A 23,284-nucleotide genomic window follows, 5' to 3' on the forward strand; every position below is an offset into this window, starting at 1 on the left:
TAAAATGCACCTAAAAACCGCTATAAAAAAAAAGCACCAACATGTATATTGGTTATGAGTAAAATTCAAAAACTCACCCCAGGGCACATCGACGGAACGCCACTGCTTTTTCCTCTGTAACAAAAAAGAAATAAATCTAGATTAGAAAAATATTATCCAAAAAAGTGTAAAAAAATTCCAGAAATAAATAAAAAATTGTTATTTTTTTTAAAAACGAGTTTTTATCGATTGACGCACGTATAGACTACAAGTTCACGGTTATCACGCAATCGGTTGACCCCCGTGCTCAGGCCCGATTATGCAACCCCTCGTCAGCGGGGGCAGATGATAAAAACCTTCGACGCAACAACGAGAAATTTCAGTTTAACCCAAGATGGCGCCCTTAAAACTCCTCACGCCCGAACAAAAAGAATTCTACGAGCGAAACGGTTTCATCCAGTTGAGTGACGTGTTCACCGACGAGGAGTTCGAGGAGATCCATCGCGAGTACAACGCCCTCTTTCAGCGCAAAGAGAATGAACAGAACAGCAACCTGGAGGGCGTGTGGCAGGGCACGGAAATGCAAAAGGCCTCCAAGGGCCTCCAGATATCCGTAAGTCCTCCCTCCCCCATCGCCCTTCTGCAAAACAATTGATCACAAACAAATGAAACCCGCAGGTGAAGTCGATCCATAACCTCCAAATGCACAGCGGGGTGTTCACGCGGCTGCTGCTCCACCAGAAGTTCCTGGACGCACTCGAGGACGTGGTGGGGAGCCCCAACATCCTGCTGCACCACACCAAAGCGCACATCAAGCCCCCCGAAAAAGGGGCGCCGTTCCTCATGCACCAGGACTACCACTACTTCCCCCACCGGAACCACACGATGGTGGCCGCGTTCATTCACATGGAGGACACGAACCCGGAAAACGGGGGACTGTGCGTGTATCCGGGCAGCCATAAATTGGGGCCGCTGCCCGAGAAGGAGGTGATGGGGGACAACGGCAGTTTGTACAGGTGAGTGCGAGGGGAAAAGAGGGTAGAATCGTTTAATTTTTCACCAATTTTGATGAAAACTGGCTCAATTGAAAGCGGTCTTGAAATTTAAACAAAAAGTGTATCTATGAAAATTTTGAAAAATTGAACAATTTTTGAGTAAAAGTGAAATTTGTGCCAAACTAATGAGTATCTTAAGGAAAAAACCTCCTCAATTTCCCACAGATTTTCATGAAAATGCACACCAAGTAAAGGGTTTTTAATTTACAACAAAATATCATAGCAAAAGACAATATCAAAAAATGTGTCTAAACAAATGAATGTCTAAGGGAAAAACTGAAATATTTTCTGTAATTTTCCAAAAATTTTCGTGAAAATTGGTAACAAGAAACAATTTTCGATTCCAAACGAAAAATGTCTCTACAAAAAATGTCATAAACTCAACTGTTTTTGAGTTAAGGAAGAAAGAACTTTCCAAAGTGGTTGACAAGAGTGTCCACAAGTCCAAAACTGCGATAACTCCCTCAATTTTTCACCGATTTTCATGAAAATTGGCTCTAAGGAAAGGGTCTTTAATTTGGAACAAAAAGTGTATTTATGGAAATTTAAGAAAACTGGAAAATTGCAGAGTAAAACGAAATAATCTGAAGTGTGTCCAGATTGATGAATATCCAAGGGAAAATCCGCGAAAAATTCCCTGCTAATTTCCAACCGATTATCATAAAAACTCGTTCATAAAAAAAAGGGTTTTTAATATAAAATAAAACAATAACAAATAAATCATCATATAAATTTTAATAATTCGATAAATTAAGAGAATCAACTCACCTGTGCCTATCCAATCCTCAGCCTTATTTTCAATATCCCAGCTCCATATCCAGATTCCTGCTCTGTGTCCTTTCCAGTACAGCTGCTTCTGAATGGAAAAAACATAAAATATTAAAATTGAACTGCAGTAAAAAGGGGTCTTAATAAATTTCAAATTAAATAAATAAATACATACAAATATTCCAATAGATTTTAAAAAAAAAGTTTCTCTCACCTGTTCCGATCCAGGTCCCCAGCCCGATGACTTCCAGGTCCAGACTCCCGGTCTCGTATCCAACAAAATGCCTGCGACTTCCTCTAAAAAAAAATTAAACACATTAAATCTCATAATTCATCAACCCTCCTATCGAAAGTTCAGTAAAAGTTATAAACAGGGGTCTCATTGTTAGCAACAATTTATTGAAAAATTAAAGAAAAAATATTTTTGGGGAAAAACCTCTTTCTTGAAAAATCTTTTAACCAGAAAGACGTTTCATATGCCAAACCCATCATCAGAGATTGCTTGACCAGTTCCTTTAATTTCCAACCGATTTTCACGAAAATTGCATTGATGCAAAGGGTATTTAATTTAGAATCAAAAATGTATCTATAAAAAAATTAAAAAATTGGGAATTTCCAGAGTTACAGGGGTATTTTCAAAAATATGACAAATTATCAAAGGTGTCTAAGAGGTAAACTGCACCAGTTTCCTTAATTTCCCACCGATTTTCATGAAAATTGCATTGATGCAAAGGGTATTTAATTTAGAATCAAAAATGTATCTATAAAAAAATTAAAAAATTGGGAATTTCCAGAGTTACAGGGGTATTTTCAAAAATATGACAAATTATCAAAGGTGTCTAAGAGGTAAACTGGACCAGTTCCCTTAATTTCCCACCGATTTTCATGAAAATTGCATTGATGCAAAGGGTTTTTAATTTAGAATAATAAATGTATCTACAAAAAAATTAAAAAATTGGGAATTTCCAGAGTTACAGGGGTATTTTCAAAAATATGGCAAATTATCAAAGGTGTCTAAGAGGTAAACTGGACCAGTTTCCTTAATTTCCCACCGATTTTCATGAAAATTGCATTGATGCAAAGGGTTTTTAATTTAGAATCAAAAATGTATCTATAAAAAAATTAAAAAATTGGGAATTTCTAGAGTTACAGGGATATTTTCAAAAATATGGCAAATTATCAAAGGTGTCTAAGAGGTAAACTGGACCAGTTTCCTTAATTTCCCACCGATTTTCATGAAAATTGCATTGATGCAAAGGGTATTTAATTTAGAATCAAAAATGTATCTATAAAAAAATTAAAAAATTGGGAATTTCCAGAGTTACAGGGGTATTTTCAAAAATATGGCAAATTATCAAAGGTGTCTAAGAGGTAAACTGGACCAGTTTCCTTAATTTCCCACCGATTTTCATGAAAATTGCATTGATGCAAAGGGTTTTTAATTTAGAATAATAAATGTATCTACAAAAAAATTAAAAAATTGGGAATTTCCAGAGTTACAGGGGTATTTTCAAAAATATGGCAAATTATCAAAGGTGTCTAAGAGGTAAACTGGACCAGTTTCCTTAATTTCCCACCGATTTTCATGAAAATTGCATTGATGCAAAGGGTATTTAATTTAGAATCAAAAATGTATCTATAAAAAAATTAAAAAATTGGGAATTTCCAGAGTTACAGGGGTATTTACAAAAATATGGCAAATTATCGAAGGTGTGTAAGAGGCAAACTGGACCAGTTTCCTTAATTTCCCACCGATTTTCATGAAAATTGCATTGATGCAAAGGGTATTTAATTTAGAATCAAAAATGTATCTATAAAAAAATTAAAAAATTGGGAATTTCCAGAGTTACAGGGGTATTTACAAAAATATGGCAAATTATCAAAGGTGTCTAAGAGGTAAACTGGACCAGTTCCCTTAATTTCCCACCGATTTTCATGAAAATTGCATTGATGCAAAGGGTTTTTAATTTAGAATAATAAATGTATCTACAAAAAAATTGAAAAATTGGGAATTTCCAGAGTTACAGGGGTATTTTCAAAAATATGGCAAATTATCAAAGGTGTCTAAGAGGTAAACTGGACCAGTTTCCTTAATTTCCCACCGATTTTCATGAAAATTGCATTGATGCAAAGGGTTTTTAATTTAGAATCAAAAATGTATCTATAAAAAAATTAAAAAATTGGGAATTTCTAGAGTTACAGGGATATTTTCAAAAATATGGCAAATTATCAAAGGTGTCTAAGAGGTAAACTGGACCAGTTTCCTTAATTTCCCACCGATTTTCATGAAAATTGCATTGATGCAAAGGGTATTTAATTTAGAATCAAAAATGTATCTATAAAAAAATTAAAAAATTGGGAATTTCCAGAGTTACAGGGGTATTTACAAAAATATGGCAAATTATCGAAGGTGTGTAAGAGGCAAACTGGACCAGTTTCCTTAATTTCCCACCGATTTTCATGAAAATTGCATTGATGCAAAGGGTTTTTAATTTAGAATAATAAATGTATCTACAAAAAAATTAAAAAATTGGGAATTTCCAGAGTTACAGGGGTATTTTCAAAAATATGGCAAATTATCAAAGGTGTCTAAGAGGTAAACTGGACCAGTTTCCTTAATTTCCCACCGATTTTCATGAAAATTGCATTGATGCAAAGGGTTTTTAATTTAGAATAATAAATGTATCTACAAAAAAATTAAAAAATTGGGAATTTCCAGAGTTACAGGGGTATTTTCAAAAATATGGCAAATTATCAAAGGTGTCTAAGAGGTAAACTGGACCAGTTTCCTTAATTTCCCACCGATTTTCATGAAAATTGCATTGATGCAAAGGGTATTTAATTTAGAATCAAAAATGTATCTATAAAAAAATTAAAAAATTGGGAATTTCCAGAGTTACAGGGGTATTTACAAAAATATGGCAAATTATCGAAGGTGTGTAAGAGGCAAACTGGACCAGTTTCCTTAATTTCCCACCGATTTTCATGAAAATTGCATTGATGCAAAGGGTATTTAATTTAGAATCAAAAATGTATCTATAAAAAAATTAAAAAATTGGGAATTTCCAGAGTTACAGGGGTATTTTCAAAAATATGGCAAATTATCAAAGGTGTCTAAGAGGTAAACTGGACCAGTTCCCTTAATTTCCCACCGATTTTCATGAAAATTGCATTGATGCAAAGGGTATTTAATTTAGAATCAAAAATGTATCTATAAAAAAATTAAAAAATTGGGAATTTCCAGAGTTACAGGGGTATTTTCAAAAATATGGCAAATTATCAAAGGTGTCTAAGAGGTAAACTGGACCAGTTCCCTTAATTTCCCACCGATTTTCATGAAAATTGCATTGATGCAAAGGGTATTTAATTTAGAATCAAAAATGTATCTATAAAAAAATTAAAAAATTGGGAATTTCCAGAGTTACAGGGGTATTTACAAAAATATGGCAAATTATCGAAGGTGTCTAAGAGGCAAACTGGACCAGTTTCCTTAATTTCCCACCGATTTTCATGAAAATTGCATTGATGCAAAGGGTATTTAATTTAGAATCAAAAATGTATCTATAAAAAAATTAAAAAATTGGGAATTTCCAGAGTTATAGGGGTATTTACAAAAATATGGCAAATTATCGAAGGTGTGTAAGAGGTAAACTGGACCAGTTTCCTTAATTTCCCACCGATTTTCATGAAAATTGCATTGATGCAAAGGGTATTTAATTTAGAATCAAAAATGTATCTATAAAAAAATTAAAAAATTGGGAATTTCCAGAGTTACAGGGGTATTTACAAAAATATGGCAAATTATCGAAGGTGTCTAAGAGGCAAACTGGACCAGTTCCCTTAATTTCCCACCGATTTTCATGAAAATTGCATTGATGCAAAGGGTATTTAATTTAGAATCAAAAATGTATCTATAAAAAAATTAAAAAATTGGGAATTTCCAGAGTTACAGGGGTATTTTCAAAAATATGACAAATTATCAAAGGTGTCTAAGAGGTAAACTGGACCAGTTTCCTTAATTTCCCACCGATTTTCATGAAAATTGCATTGATGCAAAGGGTATTTAATTTAGAATCAAAAATGTATCTATAAAAAAATTAAAAAATTGGGAATTTCCAGAGTTACAGGGGTATTTTCAAAAATATGGCAAATTATCGAAGGTGTCTAAGAGGCAAACTGGACCAGTTCCCTTAATTTCCCACCGATTTTCATGAAAATTGCATTGATGCAAAGGGTATTTAATTTAGAATCAAAAATGTATCTATAAAAAAATTAAAAAATTGGGAATTTCCAGAGTTACAGGGGTATTTACAAAAATATGGCAAATTATCAAAGGTGTCTAAGAGGTAAACTGGACCAGTTTCCTTAATTTCCCACCGATTTTCATGAAAATTGCATTGATGCAAAGGGTATTTAATTTAGAATCAAAAATGTATCTATAAAAAAATTAAAAAATTGGGAATTTCTAGAGTTACAGGGATATTTTCAAAAATATGGCAAATTATCAAAGGTGTCTAAGAGGTAAACTGGACCAGTTCCCTTAATTTCCCACCGATTTTCATGAAAATTGCATTGATGCAAAGGGTATTTAATTTAGAATCAAAAATGTATCTATAAAAAAATTAAAAAATTGGGAATTTCCAGAGTTACAGGGGTATTTTCAAAAATATGGCAAATTATCGAAGGTGTCTAAGAGGCAAACTGGACCAGTTCCCTTAATTTCCCACCGATTTTCATGAAAATTGCATTGATGCAAAGGGTATTTAATTTAGAATAAAAAATGTATCTATAAAAAAATTAAAAAATTGGGAATTTCCAGAGTTACAGGGGTATTTTCAAAAATATGGCAAATTATCAAAGGTGTATAAGAGGTAAACTGGACCAGTTCCCTTAATTTCCCACCGATTTTCATGAAAATTGCATTGATGCAAAGGGTATTTAATTTAGAATCAAAAATGTATCTATAAAAAAATTAAAAAATTGGGAATTTCCAGAGTTACAGGGGTATTTTCAAAAATATGACAAATTATCAAAGGTGTCTAAGAGGTAAACTGGACCAGTTCCCTTAATTTCCCACCGATTTTCATGAAAATTGCATTGATGCAAAGGGTATTTAATTTAGAATCAAAAATGTATCTATAAAAAAATTAAAAAATTGGGAATTTCCAGAGTTACAGGGGTATTTACAAAAATATGGCAAATTATCAAAGGTGTGTAAGAGGCAAACTGGACCAGTTTCCTTAATTTCCCACCGATTTTCATGAAAATTGCATTGATGCAAAGGGTATTTAATTTAGAATCAAAAATGTATCTATAAAAAAATTAAAAAATTGGGAATTTCCAGAGTTACAGGGGTATTTACAAAAATATGGCAAATTATCGAAGGTGTGTAAGAGGCAAACTGGACCAGTTTCCTTAATTTCCCACCGATTTTCATGAAAATTGCATTGATGCAAAGGGTATTTAATTTAGAATCAAAAATGTATCTATAAAAAAATTAAAAAATTGGGAATTTCCAGAGTTATAGGGGTATTTTCAAAAATATGACAAATTATCAAAGGTGTCTAAGAGGTAAACTGGACCAGTTTCCTTAATTTCCCACCGATTTTCATGAAAATTGCATTGATGCAAAGGGTATTTAATTTAGAATCAAAAATGTATCTATAAAAAAATTAAAAAATTGGGAATTTCCAGAGTTACAGGGGTATTTACAAAAATATGGCAAATTATCGAAGGTGTGTAAGAGGCAAACTGGACCAGTTTCCTTAATTTCCCACCGATTTTCATGAAAATTGCATTGATGCAAAGGGTATTTAATTTAGAATCAAAAATGTATCTATAAAAAAATTAAAAAATTGGGAATTTCCAGAGTTATAGGGGTATTTTCAAAAATATGACAAATTATCAAAGGTGTCTAAGAGGTAAACTGGACCAGTTTCCTTAATTTCCCACCGATTTTCATGAAAATTGCATTGATGCAAAGGGTATTTAATTTAGAATCAAAAATGTATCTATAAAAAAATTAAAAAATTGGGAATTTCCAGAGTTACAGGGGTATTTACAAAAATATGGCAAATTATCGAAGGTGTGTAAGAGGTAAACTGGACCAGTTTCCTTAATTCCCCACCGATTTTCATGAAAATTGCATTGATGCAAAGGGTATTTAATTTAGAATCAAAAATGTATCTATAAAAAAATTAAAAAATTGGGAATTTCCAGAGTTATAGGGGTATTTTCAAAAATATGACAAATTATCAAAGGTGTCTAAGAGGTAAACTGGACCAGTTTCCTTAATTTCCCACCGATTTTCATGAAAATTGCATTGATGCAAAGGGTATTTAATTTAGAATCAAAAATGTATCTATAAAAAAATTAAAAAATTGGGAATTTCCAGAGTTACAGGGGTATTTACAAAAATATGGCAAATTATCGAAGGTGTGTAAGAGGTAAACTGGACCAGTTTCCTTAATTTCCCACCGATTTTCATGAAAATTGCATTGATGCAAAGGATATTTAATTTAGAATCAAAAATGTATCTACAAAAAATATTAAAAATTGGGAATTTCCAGAGTTACAGGGGTATTTACAAAAATATGGCAAATTATCGAAGGTGTCTAAGAGTTAAACTGGACCAGTTTCCTTAATTTCCCACCGATTTTCATGAAAATTGCATTGATGCAAAGGGTATTTAATTTAGAATAAAAAATGTATCTATAAAAAAATTAAAAAATTGGGAATTTCCAGAGTTACAGGGGTATTTACAAAAATATGGCAAATTATCGAAGGTGTCTAAGAGGCAAACTGGACCAGTTCCCTTAATTTCCCACCGATTTTCATGAAAATTGCATTGATGCAAAGGGTATTTAATTTAGAATCAAAAATGTATCTATAAAAAAATTAAAAAATTGGGAATTTCCAGAGTTACAGGGGTATTTACAAAAATATGGCAAATTATCGAAGGTGTATAAGAGGCAAACTGGACCAGTTTCCTTAATTTCCCACCGATTTTCATGAAAATTGCATTGATGCAAAGGGTATTTAATTTAGAATAAAAAATGTATCTATAAAAAAATTAAAAAATTGGGAATTTCCAGAGTTACAGGGGTATTTTCAAAAATATGACAAATTATCAAAGGTGTCTAAGAGGTAAACTGGACCAGTTCCCTTAATTTCCCACCGATTTTCATGAAAATTGCATTGATGCAAAGGGTATTTAATTTAGAATCAAAAATGTATCTATAAAAAAATTAAAAAATTGGGAATTTCCAGAGTTACAGGGGTATTTTCAAAAATATGACAAATTATCAAAGGTGTCTAAGAGGTAAACTGGACCAGTTCCCTTAATTTCCCACCGATTTTCATGAAAATTGCATTGATGCAAAGGGTATTTAATTTAGAATCAAAAATGTATCTATAAAAAAATTAAAAAATTGGGAATTTCCAGAGTTACAGGGGTATTTTCAAAAATATGACAAATTATCAAAGGTGTCTAAGAGGTAAACTGGACCAGTTCCCTTAATTTCCCACCGATTTTCATGAAAATTGCATTGATGCAAAGGGTATTTAATTTAGAATCAAAAATGTATCTATAAAAAAATTAAAAAATTGGGAATTTCCAGAGTTACAGGGGTATTTACAAAAATATGGCAAATTATCGAAGGTGTATAAGAGGCAAACTGGACCAGTTTCCTTAATTTCCCACCGATTTTCATGAAAATTGCATTGATGCAAAGGGTATTTAATTTAGAATAAAAAATGTATCTATAAAAAAATTAAAAAATTGGGAATTTCCAGAGTTACAGGGGTATTTTCAAAAATATGGCAAATTATCAAAGGTGTATAAGAGGTAAACTGGACCAGTTCCCTTAATTTCCCACCGATTTTCATGAAAATTGCATTGATGCAAAGGGTATTTAATTTAGAATCAAAAATGTATCTATAAAAAAATTAAAAAATTGGGAATTTCCAGAGTTACAGGGGTATTTTCAAAAATATGACAAATTATCAAAGGTGTCTAAGAGGTAAACTGGACCAGTTCCCTTAATTTCCCACCGATTTTCATGAAAATTGCATTGATGCAAAGGGTATTTAATTTAGAATCAAAAATGTATCTATAAAAAAATTAAAAAATTGGGAATTTCCAGAGTTACAGGGGTATTTTCAAAAATATGGCAAATTATCAAAGGTGTATAAGAGGTAAACTGGACCAGTTTCCTTAATTTCCCACCGATTTTCATGAAAATTGCATTGATGCAAAGGGTATTTAATTTAGAATAAAAAATGTATCTATAAAAAAATTAAAAAATTGGGAATTTCCAGAGTTACAGGGGTATTTTCAAAAATATGGCAAATTATCAAAGGTGTATAAGAGGTAAACTGGACCAGTTTCCTTAATTTCCCACCGATTTTCATGAAAATTGCATTGATGCAAAGGGTATTTAATTTAGAATCAAAAATGTATCTATAAAAAAATTAAAAAATTGGGAATTTCCAGAGTTACAGGGGTATTTTCAAAAATATGGCAAATTATCAAAGGTGTATAAGAGGTAAACTGGACCAGTTTCCTTAATTTCCCACCGATTTTCATGAAAATTGCATTGATGCAAAGGGTATTTAATTTAGAATCAAAAATGTATCTACAAAAAATATTAAAAATTGGAAATTTTCAAAGTTACAGGGGTATTTTCAAAAATATGACAAATTATCGAAGGTGTCTAAGAGGTAAACTGGACCAGTTCCCTTAATTTCCCACCGATTTTCATGAAAATTGCATTGATGCAAAGGGTATTTAATTTAGAATCAAAAATGTATCTATAAAAAAATTAAAAAATTGGGAATTTCCAGAGTTACAGGGGTATTTACAAAAATATGGCAAATTATCGAAGGTGTGTAAGAGGCAAACTGGACCAGTTTCCTTAATTTCCCACCGATTTTCATGAAAATTGCATTGATGCAAAGGGTATTTAATTTAGAATCAAAAATGTATCTATAAAAAAATTAAAAAATTGGGAATTTCCAGAGTTACAGGGGTATTTACAAAAATATGGCAAATTATCAAAGGTGTGTAAGAGGCAAACTGGACCAGTTTCCTTAATTTCCCACCGATTTTCATGAAAATTGCATTAATGCAAAGGGTATTTAATTTAGAATCAAAAATGTATCTATAAAAAAATTAAAAAATTGGGAATTTCTAGAGTTACAGGGATATTTTCAAAAATATGGCAAATTATCGAAGGTGTGTAAGAGGCAAACTGGACCAGTTTCCTTAATTTCCCACCGATTTTCATGAAAATTGCATTGATGCAAAGGGTATTTAATTTAGAATCAAAAATGTATCTACAAAAAATATTAAAAATTGGAAATTTTCAAAGTTACAGGGGTATTTTCAAAAATATGACAAATTATCGAAGGTGTCTAAGAGGTAAACTGGACCAGTTCCCTTAATTTCCCACCGATTTTCATGAAAAATTGCATTGATGCAAAGGGTATTTAATTTAGAATCAAAAATGTATCTATAAAAAAATTAAAAAATTGGGAATTTCCAGAGTTACAGGGGTATTTACAAAAATATGGCAAATTATCAAAGGTGTGTAAGAGGCAAACTGGACCAGTTTCCTTAATTTCCCACCGATTTTCATGAAAATTGCATTGATGCAAAGGGTATTTAATTTAGAATCAAAAATGTATCTATAAAAAAATTAAAAAATTGGGAATTTCTAGAGTTACAGGGATATTTTCAAAAATATGGCAAATTATCAAAGGTGTCTAAGAGGTAAACTGGACCAGTTCCCTTAATTTCCCACCGATTTTCATGAAAATTGCATTGATGCAAAGGGTATTTAATTTAGAATCAAAAATGTATCTATAAAAAAATTAAAAAATTGGGAATTTCCAGAGTTACAGGGGTATTTACAAAAATATGGCAAATTATCGAAGGTGTGTAAGAGGCAAACTGGACCAGTTTCCTTAATTTCCCAACGATTTTCATGAAAATTGCATTGATGCAAAGGGTATTTAATTTAGAATCAAAAATGTATCTATAAAAAAATTAAAAAATTGGGAATTTCCAGAGTTACAGGGGTATTTACAAAAATATGGCAAATTATCGAAGGTGTGTAAGAGGCAAACTGGACCAGTTTCCTTAATTTCCCACCGATTTTCATGAAAATTGCATTGATGCAAAGGGTATTTAATTTAGAATCAAAAATGTATCTATAAAAAAATTAAAAAATTGGGAATTTCCAGAGTTACAGGGGTATTTACAAAAATATGGCAAATTATCAAAGGTGTCTAAGAGGTAAACTGGACCAGTTTCCTTAATTTCCCACCGATTTTCATGAAAATTGCATTGATGCAAAGGGTATTTAATTTAGAATCAAAAATGTATCTACAAAAAATATTAAAAATTGGAAATTTTCAAAGTTACAGGGGTATTTTCAAAAATATGACAAATTATCGAAGGTGTCTAAGAGGTAAACTGGACCAGTTCCCTTAATTTCCCACCGATTTTCATGAAAAATTGCATTGATGCAAAGGGTATTTAATTTAGAATCAAAAATGTATCTATAAAAAAATTAAAAAATTGGGAATTTCCAGAGTTACAGGGGTATTTACAAAAATATGGCAAATTATCAAAGGTGTCTAAGAGGTAAACTGGACCAGTTTCCTTAATTTCCCACCGATTTTCATGAAAATTGCATTGATGCAAAGGGTATTTAATTTAGAATCAAAAATGTATCTATAAAAAAATTAAAAAATTGGGAATTTCTAGAGTTACAGGGATATTTTCAAAAATATGGCAAATTATCAAAGGTGTCTAAGAGGTAAACTGGACCAGTTCCCTTAATTTCCCACCGATTTTCATGAAAATTGCATTGATGCAAAGGATATTTAATTTAGAATCAAAAATGTATCTACAAAAAATATTAAAAATTGGGAATTTCCAGAGTTACAGGGGTATTTACAAAAATATGGCAAATTATCGAAGGTGTCTAAGAGTTAAACTGGACCAGTTTACTTAATTTCCCACCGATTTTCATGAAAATTGCATTGATGCAAAGGGTATTTAATTTAGAATAAAAAATGTATCTATAAAAAAATTAAAAAATTGGGAATTTCCAGAGTTACAGGGGTATTTACAAAAATATGGCAAATTATCGAAGGTGTCTAAGAGGCAAACTGGACCAGTTCCCTTAATTTCCCACCGATTTTCATGAAAATTGCATTGATGCAAAGGGTATTTAATTTAGAATCAAAAATGTATCTATAAAAAAATTAAAAAATTGGGAATTTCCAGAGTTACAGGGGTATTTTCAAAAATATGACAAATTATCAAAGGTGTCTAAGAGGTAAACTGGACCAGTTCCCTTAATTTCCCACCGATTTTCATGAAAATTGCATTGATGCAAAGGGTATTTAATTTAGAATCAAAAATGTATCTATAAAAAAATTAAAAAATTGGGAATTTCCAGAGTTACAGGGGTATTTACAAAAATATGGCAAATTATCGAAGGTGTATAAGAGGCAAACTGGACCAGTTTCCTTAATTTCCCACCGATTTTCATGAAAATTGCATTGATGCAAAGGGTATTTAATTTAGAATAAAAAATGTATCTATAAAAAAATTAAAAAATTGGGAATTTCCAGAGTTACAGGGGTATTTTCAAAAATATGGCAAATTATCAAAGGTGTATAAGAGGTAAACTGGACCAGTTCCCTTAATTTCCCACCGATTTTCATGAAAATTGCATTGATGCAAAGGGTATTTAATTTAGAATCAAAAATGTATCTATAAAAAAATTAAAAAATTGGGAATTTCCAGAGTTACAGGGGTATTTTCAAAAATATGACAAATTATCAAAGGTGTCTAAGAGGTAAACTGGACCAGTTCCCTTAATTTCCCACCGATTTTCATGAAAATTGCATTGATGCAAAGGGTATTTAATTTAGAATCAAAAATGTATCTATAAAAAAATTAAAAAATTGGGAATTTCCAGAGTTACAGGGGTATTTACAAAAATATGGCAAATTATCGAAGGTGTGTAAGAGGCAAACTGGACCAGTTTCCTTAATTTCCCACCGATTTTCATGAAAATTGCATTGATGCAAAGGGTATTTAATTTAGAATCAAAAATGTATCTATAAAAAAATTAAAAAATTGGGAATTTCTAGAGTTACAGGGATATTTTCAAAAATATGGCAAATTATCAAAGGTGTGTAAGAGGCAAACTGGACCAGTTTCCTTAATTTCCCACCGATTTTCATGAAAATTGCATTGATGCAAAGGGTATTTAATTTAGAATCAAAAATGTATCTATAAAAAAATTAAAAAATTGGGAATTTCCAGAGTTACAGGGGTATTTACAAAAATATGGCAAATTATCGAAGGTGTGTAAGAGGCAAACTGGACCAGTTTCCTTAATTTCCCACCGATTTTCATGAAAATTGCATTGATGCAAAGGGTATTTAATTTAGAATCAAAAATGTATCTATAAAAAAATTAAAAAATTGGGAATTTCCAGAGTTACAGGGGTATTTACAAAAATATGGCAAATTATCAAAGGTGTCTAAGAGGTAAACTGGACCAGTTTCCTTAATTTCCCACCGATTTTCATGAAAATTGCATTGATGCAAAGGGTATTTAATTTAGAATCAAAAATGTATCTATAAAAAAATTAAAAAATTGGGAATTTCTAGAGTTACAGGGATATTTTCAAAAATATGGCAAATTATCAAAGGTGTCTAAGAGGTAAACTGGACCAGTTTCCTTAATTTCCCACCGATTTTCATGAAAATTGCATTGATGCAAAGGGTATTTAATTTAGAATCAAAAATGTATCTATAAAAAAATTAAAAAATTGGGAATTTCCAGAGTTACAGGGGTATTTACAAAAATATGGCAAATTATCAAAGGTGTCTAAGAGGTAAACTGGACCAGTTTCCTTAATTTCCCACCGATTTTCATGAAAATTGCATTGATGCAAAGGGTATTTAATTTAGAATCAAAAATGTATCTACAAAAAATATTAAAAATTGGAAATTTTCAAAGTTACAGGGGTATTTTCAAAAATATGACAAATTATCGAAGGTGTCTAAGAGGTAAACTGGACCAGTTCCCTTAATTTCCCACCGATTTTCATGAAAAATTGCATTGATGCAAAGGGTATTTAATTTAGAATCAAAAATGTATCTATAAAAAAATTAAAAAATTGGGAATTTCCAGAGTTACAGGGGTATTTACAAAAATATGGCAAATTATCAAAGGTGTCTAAGAGGTAAACTGGACCAGTTTCCTTAATTTCCCACCGATTTTCATGAAAATTGCATTGATGCAAAGGGTATTTAATTTAGAATCAAAAATGTATCTATAAAAAAATTAAAAAATTGGGAATTTCCAGAGTTACAGGGGTATTTTCAAAAATATGGCAAATTATCAAAGGTGTCTAAGAGGTAAACTGGACCAGTTCCCTTAATTTCCCACCGATTTTCATGAAAAATTGCATTGATGCAAAGGGTATTTAATTTAGAATCAAAAATGTATCTATAAAAAAATTAAAAAATTGGGAATTTCCAGAGTTACAGGGGTATTTACAAAAATATGGCAAATTATCAAAGGTGTCTAAGAGGTAAACTGGACCAGTTTCCTTAATTTCCCACCGATTTTCATGAAAATTGCATTGATGCAAAGGGTATTTAATTTAGAATCAAAAATGTATCTATAAAAAAATTAAAAAATTGGGAATTTCCAGAGTTACAGGGGTATTTACAAAAATATGGCAAATTATCAAAGGTGTCTAAGAGGTAAACTGGACCAGTTTCCTTAATTTCCCACCGATTTTCATGAAAATTGCATTGATGCAAAGGGTATTTAATTTAGAATCAAAAATGTATCTATAAAAAAATTAAAAAATTGGGAATTTCTAGAGTTACAGGGATATTTTCAAAAATATGGCAAATTATCAAAGGTGTCTAAGAGGTAAACTGGACCAGTTCCCTTAATTTCCCACCGATTTTCATAAAAATTGCATTGATGCAAAGGGTATTTAATTTAGAATCAAAAATGTATCTATAAAAAAATTAAAAAATTGGGAATTTCTAGAGTTACAGGGATATTTTCAAAAATATGGCAAATTATCAAAGGTGTCTAAGAGGTAAACTGGACCAGTTCCCTTAATTTCCCACCGATTTTCATGAAAATTGCATTGATGCAAAGGGTATTTAATTTAGAATCAAAAATGTATCTATAAAAAAATTAAAAAATTGGGAATTTCCAGAGTTATAGGGGTATTTTCAAAAATATGACAAATTATCAAAGGTGTCTAAGAGGTAAACTGGACCAATTTCCTTAATTTCCCACCGATTTTCATGAAAATTGCATTGATGCAAAGGGTATTTAATTTAGAATAAAAAATGTATCTATAAAAAAATTAAAAAATTGGGAATTTCCAGAGTTACAGGGGTATTTTCAAAAATATGACAAATTATCAAAGGTGTCTAAGAGGTAAACTGGACCAGTTCCCTTAATTTCCCACCGATTTTCATGAAAATTGCATTGATGCAAAGGGTATTTAATTTAGAATCAAAAATGTATCTATAAAAAAATTAAAAAATTGGGAATTTCCAGAGTTACAGGGGTATTTACAAAAATATGGCAAATTATCGAAGGTGTATAAGAGGCAAACTGGACCAGTTTCCTTAATTTCCCACCGATTATCATGAAAATTGCATTGATGCAAAGGGTATTTAATTTAGAATAAAAAATGTATCTATAAAAAAATTAAAAAATTGGGAATTTCCAGAGTTACAGGGGTATTTTCAAAAATATGGCAAATTATCAAAGGTGTCTAAGAGGTAAACTGGACCAGTTTCCTTAATTTCCCACCGATTTTCATGAAAATTGCATTGATGCAAAGGGTATTTAATTTAGAATCAAAAATGTATCTATAAAAAAATTAAAAAATTGGGAATTTCTAGAGTTACAGGGATATTTTCAAAAATATGGCAAATTATCAAAGGTGTCTAAGAGGTAAACTGGACCAGTTCCCTTAATTTCCCACCGATTTTCATGAAAATTGCATTGATGCAAAGGGTATTTAATTTAGAATCAAAAATGTATCTACAAAAAATATTAAAAATTGGAAATTTTCAAAGTTACAGGGGTATTTTCAAAAATATGACAAATTATCGAAGGTGTCTAAGAGGTAAACTGGACCAGTTTCCTTAATTTCCCACCGATTTTCATGAAAATTGCATTGATGCAAAGGGTATTTAATTTAGAATCAAAAATGTATCTATAAAAAAATTAAAAAATTGGGAATTTCCAGAGTTATAGGGGTATTTTCAAAAATATGACAAATTATCAAAGGTGTCTAAGAGGTAAACTGGACCAGTTTCCTTAATTTCCCACCGATTTTCATGAAAATTGCATTGATGCAAAGGGTATTTAATTTAGAATCAAAAATGTATCTACAAAAAAATTAAAAAATTGGGAATTTCCAGAGTTATAGGGGTATTTTCAAAAATATGACAAATTATCAAAGGTGTCTAAGAGGTAAACTGGACCAGTTTCCTTAATTTCCCACCGATTTTCATGAAAATTGCATTGATGCAAAGGGTATTTAATTTAGAATCAAAAATGTATCTATAAAAAAATTAAAAAATTGGGAATTTCCAGAGTTATAGGGGTATTTTCAAAAATATGACAAATTATCAAAGGTGTCTAAGAGGTAAACTGGACCAGTTTCCTTAATTTCCCACCGATTTTCATGAAAATTGCATTGATGCAAAGGGTATTTAATTTAGAATCAAAAATGTATCTATAAAAAAATTAAAAAATTGGAAATTTCCAGAGTTACAGGGGTATTTACAAAAATATGGCAAATTATCGAAGGTGTATAAGAGGCAAACTGGACCAGTTTCCTTAATTTCCCACCGATTTTCATGAAAATTGCATTGATGCAAAGGGTATTTAATTTAGAATCAAAAATGTATCTATAAAAAAATTAAAAAATTGGAAATTTCCAGAGTTACAGGGGTATTTACAAAAATATGGCAAATTATCAAAGGTGTCTAAGAGGTAAACTGGACCAGTTTCCTTAATTTCCCACCGATTTTCATGAAAATTGCATTGATGCAAAGGGTATTTAATTTAGAATCAAAAATGTATCTATAAAAAAATTAAAAAATTGGGAATTTCCAGAGTTACAGGGGTATTTACAAAAATATGGCAAATTATCAAAGGTGTCTAAGAGGTAAACTGGACCAGTTTCCTTAATTTCCCACCGATTTTCATGAAAATTGCATTGATGCAAAGGGTATTTAATTTAGAATCAAAAATGTATCTATAAAAAAATTAAGAAATTGGGAATTTCTAGAGTTACAGGGATATTTTCAAAAATATGGCAAATTATCGAAGGTGTCTAAGAGGTAAACTGGACCAGTTCCCTTAATTTCCCACCGATTTTCATGAAAATTGCATTGATGCAAAGGGTATTTAATTTAGAATCAAAAATGTATCTATAAAAAAATTAAAAAATTGGGAATTTCTAGAGTTACAGGGATATTTTCAAAAATATGGCAAATTATCAAAGGTGTCTAAGAGGTAAACTGGACCAGTTCCCTTAATTTCCCACCGATTTTCATGAAAATTGCATTGATGCAAAGGGTATTTAATTTAGAATCAAAAATGTATCTATAAAAAAATTAAAAAATTGGAAATTTCCAGAGTTACAGGGGTATTTACAAAAATATGGCAAATTATCGAAGGTGTATAAGAGGCAAACTGGACCAGTTTCCTTAATTTCCCACCGATTTTCATGAAAATTGCATTGATGCAAAGGGTATTTAATTTAGAATCAAAAATGTATCTATAAAAAAATTAAAAAATTGGAAATTTCCAGAGTTACAGGGGTATTTACAAAAATATGGCAAATTATCGAAGGTGTATAAGAGGCAAACTGGACCAGTTTCCTTAATTTCCCACCGATTTTCATGAAAATTGCATTGATGCAAAGGGTATTTAATTTAGAATCAAAAATGTATCTATAAAAAAATTAAAAAATTGGGAATTTCCAGAGTTACAGGGGTATTTTCAAAAATATGACAAATTATCAAAGGTGTCTAAGAGGTAAACTGGACCAGTTCCCTTAATTTCCCACCGATTTTCATGAAAATTGCATTGATGCAAAGGGTATTTAATTTAGAATAAAAAATGTATCTATAAAAAAATTAAAAAATTGGGAATTTCCAGAGTTACAGGGGTATTTTCAAAAATATGGCAAATTATCAAAGGTGTCTAAGAGGTAAACTGGACCAGTTCCCTTAATTTCCCATCGATTTTCATGAAAATTGCATTGATGCAAAGGGTTTTGAATTTAGAATAATAAATGTATCTACAAAAAAAATTAAAAATTGGAAATTTTTAAAGTTACAGGGGTATTTTCAAAAATATGGCAAATTATCGAAGGTGTGTAAGAGGCAAACTGCACCAGTTCCCTTAATTTCCCACCGATTTTCATGAAAATTGCATTGATGCAAAGGGTTTTTAATTTAGAATCAAAAATGTATCTATAAAAAAATTAAAAAATTGGGAATTTCCAGAGTTACAGGGATATTTTCAAAAATATGGCAAATTATCGAAGGTGTGTAAGAGGCAAACTGCACCAGTTCCCTTAATTTCCCACCGATTTTCATGAAAATTGCATTGATGCAAAGGGTTTTTAATTTAGAATCAAAAATGTATCTATAAAAAAATTAAAAAATTGGGAATTTCCAGAGTTACAGGGATATTTTCAAAAATATGACAAATTATCGAAGGTGTGTAAGAGGCAAACTGCACCAGTTCCCTTAATTTCCCACCGATTTTCATGAAAATTGCATTGATGCAAAGGGTATTTAATTTAGAATCAAAAATGTATCTATAAAAAAATTAAAAAATTGGAAATTTCCAGAGTTACAGGGATATTTTCAAAAATATGACAAATTATTGAAAGTGTGTAAGAGGCAAACTGCACCATTTCCCTTAATTTCCCACCGATTTTCATGAAAATTGCATTGATGCAAAGGGTTTTTAATTTACAACCATTAATGTATCTATAAAAAAATTAAAAAATTGGAAATTTCCAGAGTTACAGGGGTATTTACAAAAATATGGCAAATTATCGAAGGTGTATAAGAGGCAAACTGGACCAGTTTCCTTAATTTCCCACCGATTTTCATGAAAATTGCATTGATGCAAAGGGTATTTAATTTAGAATCAAAAATGTATCTATAAAAAAATTAAAAAATTGGGAATTTCCAGAGTTACAGGGGTATTTTCAAAAATATGGCAAATTATCAAAGGTGTCTAAGAGGTAAACTGGACCAGTTCCCTTAATTTCCCATCGATTTTCATGAAAATTGCATTGATGCAAAGGGTTTTGAATTTAGAATAATAAATGTATCTACAAAAAAAATTAAAAATTGGAAATTTTTAAAGTTACAGGGGTATTTTCAAAAATATGGCAAATTATCGAAGGTGTGTAAGAGGCAAACTGCACCAGTTCCCTTAATTTCCCACCGATTTTCATGAAAATTGCATTGATGCAAAGGGTTTTTAATTTAGAATCAAAAATGTATCTATAAAAAAATTAAAAAATTGGAAATTTCCAGAGTTACAGGGATATTTTCAAAAATATGACAAATTATTGAAAGTGTGTAAGAGGCAAACTGCACCATTTCCCTTAATTTCCCACCGATTTTCATGAAAATTGCATTGATGCAAAGGGTTTTTAATTTAGAATCAAAAATGTATCTATAAAAAAATTAAAAAATTGGGAATTTCCAGAGTTACAGGGATATTTTCAAAAATATGGCAAATTATCGAAGGTGTGTAAGAGGCAAACTGCACCAGTTCCCTTAATTTCCCACCGATTTTCATGAAAATTGCATTGATGCAAAGGGTTTTTAATTTAGAATCAAAAATGTATCTATAAAAAAATTAAAAAATTGGAAATTTCCAGAGTTACAGGGATATTTTCAAAAATATGACAAATTATTGAAAGTGTGTAAGAGGCAAACTGCACCATTTCCCTTAATTTCCCACCGATTTTCATGAAAATTGCATTGATGCAAAGGGTTTTTAATTTACAACCATTAATGTATCTATAAAAAAAATTAAAAATTGGGAATTTCCAGAGTTACAGGGATATTTTCAAAAATATGACAAATTATTGAAAGTGTGTAAGAGGCAAACTGCACCATTTCCCTTAATTTCCCACCGATTTTCATGAAAATTGCATTGATGCAAAGGGTTTTTAATTTACAACCATTAATGTATCTATAAAAAAAATTAAAAATTGGGAATTTCCAGAGTTACAGAGTTTTTTCAAAAATATGGCAAATTATTGAAGGTGTGTAAGAGGCAAACTGCACCAGTTCCCTTAATTTCCCACCGATTTTCATGAAAATCGCATGGATGCAAAGGGTTTTTAATTTAGAACCATTAATGTATCTATAAAAAAAATTAAAAATTGGAAATTTCCAGAGTTACAGAGTTTTTTCAAAAATATGGCAAATTATCGAAGGTGTGTAAGAGGCAAACTGCACCAGTTCCCTTAATTTCCAACCGATTTTCATGAAAATTGCATTGATGCAAAGGGTTTTTAATTTAGAACCATTAATGTATCTATAAAAAAAATTAAAAATTGGAAATTTCCAGAGTTACAGGGATATTTTCAAAAATATGGCAAATTATCGAAGGTGTGTAAGAGGCAAACTGCACCAGTTCCCTTAATTTCCCTCCGATTTTCATGAAAATTGCATGGATGCAAAGGGTTTTTAATTTAGAACCATTAATGTATCTATAAAAAAAATTAAAAATTGGGAATTTCCAGAGTTACAGGGATATTTTCAAAAATATGGCAAATTATTGAAAGTGTGTAAGAGGCAAACTGCACCATTTCCCTTAATTTCCCACCGATTTTCATGAAAATTGCATTGATGCAAAGGGTTTTTAATTTACAACCATTAATGTATCTATAAAAAAAATTAAAAATTGGGAATTTCCAGAGTTACAGAGTTTTTTCAAAAATATGGCAAATTATCGAAGGTGTGTAAGAGGCAAACTGCACCAGTTCCCTTAATTTCCAACCGATTTTCATGAAAATTGCATTGATGCAAAGGGTTTTTAATTTAGAACCATTAATGTATCTATAAAAAAAATAAAAAATTGGAAATTTCCAGAGTTACAGAGTTTTTTCAAAAATATGGCAAATTATCGAAGGTGTGTAAGAGGCAAACTGCACCAGTTCCCTTAATTTCCCTCCGATTTTCATGAAAATTGCATGGATGCAAAGGGTTTTTAATTTAGAACCATTAATGTATCTATAAAAAAAATTAAAAATTGGGAATTTCCAGAGTTACAGGGATATTTTCAAAAATATGACAAATTATTGAAAGTGTGTAAGAGGCAAACTGCACCATTTCCCTTAATTTCCCACCGATTTTCATGAAAATTGCATTGATGCAAAGGGTTTTTAATTTACAACCATTAATGTATCTATAAAAAAAATTAAAAATTGGGAATTTCCAGAGTTACAGAGTTTTTTCAAAAATATGGCAAATTATCGAAGGTGTGTAAGAGGCAAACTGCACCAGTTCCCTTAATTTCCAACCGATTTTCATGAAAATTGCATTGATGCAAAGGGTTTTTAATTTAGAACCATTAATGTATCTATAAAAAAAATAAAAAATTGGAAATTTCCAGAGTTACAGAGTTTTTTCAAAAATATGGCAAATTATCGAAGGTGTGTAAGAGGCAAACTGCACCAGTTCCCTTAATTTCCAACCGATTTTCATGAAAATTGCATTGATGCAAAGGGTTTTTAATTTACAACCATTAATGTATCTATAAAAAAAATTAAAAATTGGGAATTTCCAGAGTTACAGAGTTTTTTCAAAAATATGGCAAATTATTGAAGGTGTGTAAGAGGCAAACTGCACCAGTTCCCTTAATTTCCCACCGATTTTCATGAAAATTGCATTGATGCAAAGGGTTTTTAATTTAGAACCATTAATGTATCTATAAAAAAAATTAAAAATTGGAAATTTCCAGAGTTACAGGGATATTTTCAAAAATATGGCAAATTATCGAAGGTGTGTAAGAGGCAAACTGCACCAGTTCCCTTAATTTCCAACCGATTTTCATGAAAATTGCATTGATGCAAAGGGTTTTTAATTTAGAACCATTAATGTATCTATAAAAAAAATAAAAAATTGGAAATTTCCAGAGTTACAGAGTTTTTTCAAAAATATGGCAAATTATTGAAGGTGTGTAAGAGGCAAACTGCACCAGTTCCCTTAATTTCCAACCGATTTTCATGAAAATTGCATTGATGCAAAGGGTTTTTAATTTAGAACCATTAATGTATCTATAAAAAAAATTAAAAATTGGAAATTTCCAGAGTTACAGGGATATTTTCAAAAATATGGCAAATTATCGAAGG

General features: G+C 30.7%; 1 protein-coding gene and 1 long non-coding RNA gene across 5 annotated transcripts in view; both read left to right on the forward strand.

The window, feature by feature from the left end:
• The first annotated feature begins 350 nt into the window (after positions 1-350).
• Positions 351-23,284, forward strand: part of LOC126747739 (phytanoyl-CoA dioxygenase, peroxisomal-like) — a 28,691-nt gene continuing 5,757 nt past the window's right edge. Inside the window, exons 1-2 of the mRNA XM_050456539.1 lie at positions 351-592; positions 658-995. Of these exons, the coding sequence (XP_050312496.1) occupies positions 374-592; positions 658-995 (557 nt within the window). The 5' untranslated portion in view covers positions 351-373. The remainder of the gene's footprint in view (positions 593-657; positions 996-23,284) is intronic.
• On the forward strand, positions 2,483-19,044 carry LOC126747740 (uncharacterized). Of its 4 annotated transcripts, XR_007664362.1 has the most exons (10): positions 2,483-2,637; positions 2,988-3,162; positions 3,338-3,687; positions 4,563-5,087; positions 5,788-6,487; positions 9,813-11,563; positions 12,440-12,625; positions 13,501-14,014; positions 16,292-16,466; positions 18,742-19,044. It is a non-coding gene; the product is annotated as an uncharacterized LOC126747740 (long non-coding RNA). The 4 variants fall into 4 exon arrangements; XR_007664361.1 differs by having other exon boundaries at positions 2,483-3,162; XR_007664363.1 differs by lacking the exon at positions 2,988-3,162.

This window comes from Anthonomus grandis, chromosome 19 (genome assembly GCF_022605725.1).
Source record: "Anthonomus grandis grandis chromosome 19, icAntGran1.3, whole genome shotgun sequence".
Taxonomy (NCBI): Eukaryota; Metazoa; Arthropoda; class Insecta; order Coleoptera; family Curculionidae; genus Anthonomus; species Anthonomus grandis.